The 3,255-nt window shown below is 60.5% G+C and overlaps 1 protein-coding gene across 1 annotated transcript in view; it reads left to right on the top strand.

The window, feature by feature from the left end:
• Window positions 1-3,255, top strand: part of LOC102037755 (red-sensitive opsin-like) — an 11,461-nt gene that overhangs the window by 1,753 nt on the left and 6,453 nt on the right. Inside the window, 1 exon segment of the mRNA XM_031065721.1 lies at window positions 4-250. Coding sequence (XP_030921581.1) covers window positions 4-250 — 247 coding nt within the window.

Here is a 3,255-nt window from a genome sequence, read left to right as displayed (position 1 = left end):
CAGGTGGCGGCCCAGCAGAAGGAGTCGGAGTCGACGCAGAAGGCGGAGAAGGAGGTGTCGCGCATGGTGGTGGTGATGATCCTGGCCTACTGCTTCTGCTGGGGGCCCTACACCATCTTCGCCTGCTTCGCCGCCGCCAACCCCGGCTACGCCTTCCACCCGCTCACCGCCGCCCTGCCCGCCTTCTTCGCCAAGAGCGCCACCATCTACAACCCCATCATCTACGTCTTCATGAACAGACAGGTGAGGGACACCTGGGGACAGCTGGGGACAGCTGTGGGCATGGGGACAGCTGGGGACAGCTGTGGGCATGGGGACACAGCCAGGACATGGGGTATGGGCTATAGGGTACAGGGTATGGGATCTGGGACAGGGCCACCATCTACAGCCCCATCAGCTACGTCTTCCTGAACAGACAGGTGAGTGGCACACCTGGGGACAGCTGGGACACACCTGGGGACACCTGGGCACACACCTGGGGACGGCTGGGGACAGCTGGGGACACACCTGGGGACACCTATGGACACGGGGTATGGGATGTGGGGTATGGGGTACAGGCTATGGCATAGAGCCACCATCTACAGCCCCATCATTTACATTTTCATGTCCCCCTGTCCCCTGTCTGTCCCCTCTGTCCCTGATGGGGACAAAGAATGTATGGGGATGGGGACAGGGATCGGGACACAGGGACAGGGACAGGGATGGGGACAAAGAATGTACGGGGATAGGGACAGGGATCGGGACACTGGGACAGGGACAGGGATGGGGACAAAGAATGTATGGGGATGGGGACAGGGATCGGGACACAGGGACAGGGACAGGGATGGGGACAAAGAATGTACGGGGATAGGGACAGGGATCGGGACACTGGGACAGGGACAGGGATGGGGACAAAGAATGTATGGGGATGGGGACAGGGATCGGGACACAGGGACAGGGACAGGGATGGGGACAAAGAATGTACGGGGATAGGGACAGGGATCGGGACACTGGGACAGGGACAGGGATGGGGACAAAGAATGTATGGGGATGGGGACAGGGATCGGGACACAGGGACAGGGACAGGGATGGGGACAAAGAATGTACGGGGATAGGGACAGGGATCGGGACACTGGGACAGGGACAGGGATGGGGACAAAGAATGTATGGGGATGGGGACAGGGATCGGGACACAGGGACAGGGACAGGGATGGGGACAAAGAATGTACGGGGATAGGGACAGGGATCGGGACACTGGGACAGGGACAGGGATGGGGACAAAGAATGTATGGGGATGGGGACAGGGATCGGGACACAGGGACAGGGACAGGGATGGGGACAAAGAATGTACGGGGATAGGGACAGGGATCGGGACACTGGGACAGGGACAGGGATGGGGACAAAGAATGTATGGGGATGGGGACAGGGATCGGGACACAGGGACAGGGACAGGGATGGGGACAAAGAATGTACGGGGATAGGGACAGGGATCGGGACACTGGGACAGGGACAGGGATGGGGACAAAGAATGTATGGGGATGGGGACAGGGATCGGGACACAGGGACAGGGACAGGGATGGGGACAAAGAATGTACGGGGATAGGGACAGGGATCGGGACACTGGGACAGGGACAGGGATGGGGACAAAGAATGTATGGGGATGGGGACAGGGATCGGGACACAGGGACAGGGACAGGGATGGGGACAAAGAATGTACGGGGATAGGGACAGGGATCGGGACACTGGGACAGGGACAGGGATGGGGACAAAGAATGTATGGGGATGGGGACAGGGATCGGGACACAGGGACAGGGACAGGGATGGGGACAAAGAATGTACGGGGATAGGGACAGGGATCGGGACACTGGGACAGGGACAGGGATGGGGACAAAGAATGTATGGGGATGGGGACAGGGATCGGGACACAGGGACAGGGACAGGGATGGGGACAAAGAATGTACGGGGATAGGGACAGGGATCGGGACACTGGGACAGGGACAGGGATGGGGACAAAGAATGTATGGGGATGGGGACAGGGATCGGGACACAGGGACAGGGACAGGGATGGGGACAAAGAATGTACGGGGATAGGGACAGGGATCGGGACACTGGGACAGGGACAGGGATGGGGACAAAGAATGTATGGGGATGGGGACAGGGATCGGGACACAGGGACAGGGACAGGGATGGGGACAAAGAATGTACGGGGATAGGGACAGGGATCGGGACACTGGGACAGGGACAGGGATGGGGACAAAGAATGTATGGGGATGGGGACAGGGATCGGGACACAGGGACAGGGACAGGGATGGGGACAAAGAATGTACGGGGATAGGGACAGGGATCGGGACACTGGGACAGGGACAGGGATGGGGACAAAGAATGTATGGGGATGGGGACAGGGATCGGGACACAGGGACAGGGACAGGGATGGGGACAAAGAATGTACGGGGATAGGGACAGGGATCGGGACACTGGGACAGGGACAGGGATGGGGACAAAGAATGTATGGGGATGGGGACAGGGATCGGGACACAGGGACAGGGACAGGGATGGGGACAAAGAATGTACGGGGATAGGGACAGGGATCGGGACACTGGGACAGGGACAGGGATGGGGACAAAGAATGTATGGGGATGGGGACAGGGATCGGGACACAGGGACAGGGACAGGGATGGGGACAAAGAATGTACGGGGATGGGGACAGGGATCGGGACACTGGGACAGGGACAGGGATGGGGACAGGGATGGGGACAGGGATGGAGACAGGGATGGAGACAGGGATGGGACAGGGATGGGACAGGGATGGGACAGGGACAGGGATGGGAATGAGACAGGGAGAAGGACGGGGACTGGGATGGGGACAAGGATGGGGACAGAGGGATGGAGACAAAGAATGGACAGGGATGGGACAGGGAAGGGGACAGGGACAGGGATGGGGACATAGGGATGGGGACAGGACAGGGATGGGACAGGGACGGGAATGAGACAGGGAGAAGGACGGGGACTGGGATGGGGACAGGACAGGGATGGGACAGGGACAAGACAGGATTGAGGACTGGGATGGGGACAAGGATGGGACAGGAATGGGGACAGGAAAGGGACAGGAAAGGGACAGGAGGGTGTCCCCTGAGCTGACACTGTCCCCGGTGTCCCCACACCCTCTGTCCCTCGCGTCCCCCTGTCCCTCTGTCCCGTGTCCCTCGTGTCCTCCGTGTCCTCCCTGTCCCCTGTGTCCCCCCCGTGCCCCCCCGGGTGGGTGGGTGGCCTGGCCCT

The sequence above is a fragment of the Geospiza fortis genome, unplaced genomic scaffold (assembly GCF_000277835.1).
Source record: "Geospiza fortis unplaced genomic scaffold, GeoFor_1.0 scaffold2279, whole genome shotgun sequence".
Lineage (NCBI taxonomy): Eukaryota > Metazoa > Chordata > Aves > Passeriformes > Thraupidae > Geospiza > Geospiza fortis.
The sequence above is the reverse complement of the archived record's forward strand: the minus strand, read 5'-3'. Positions and strand labels throughout refer to the sequence as shown.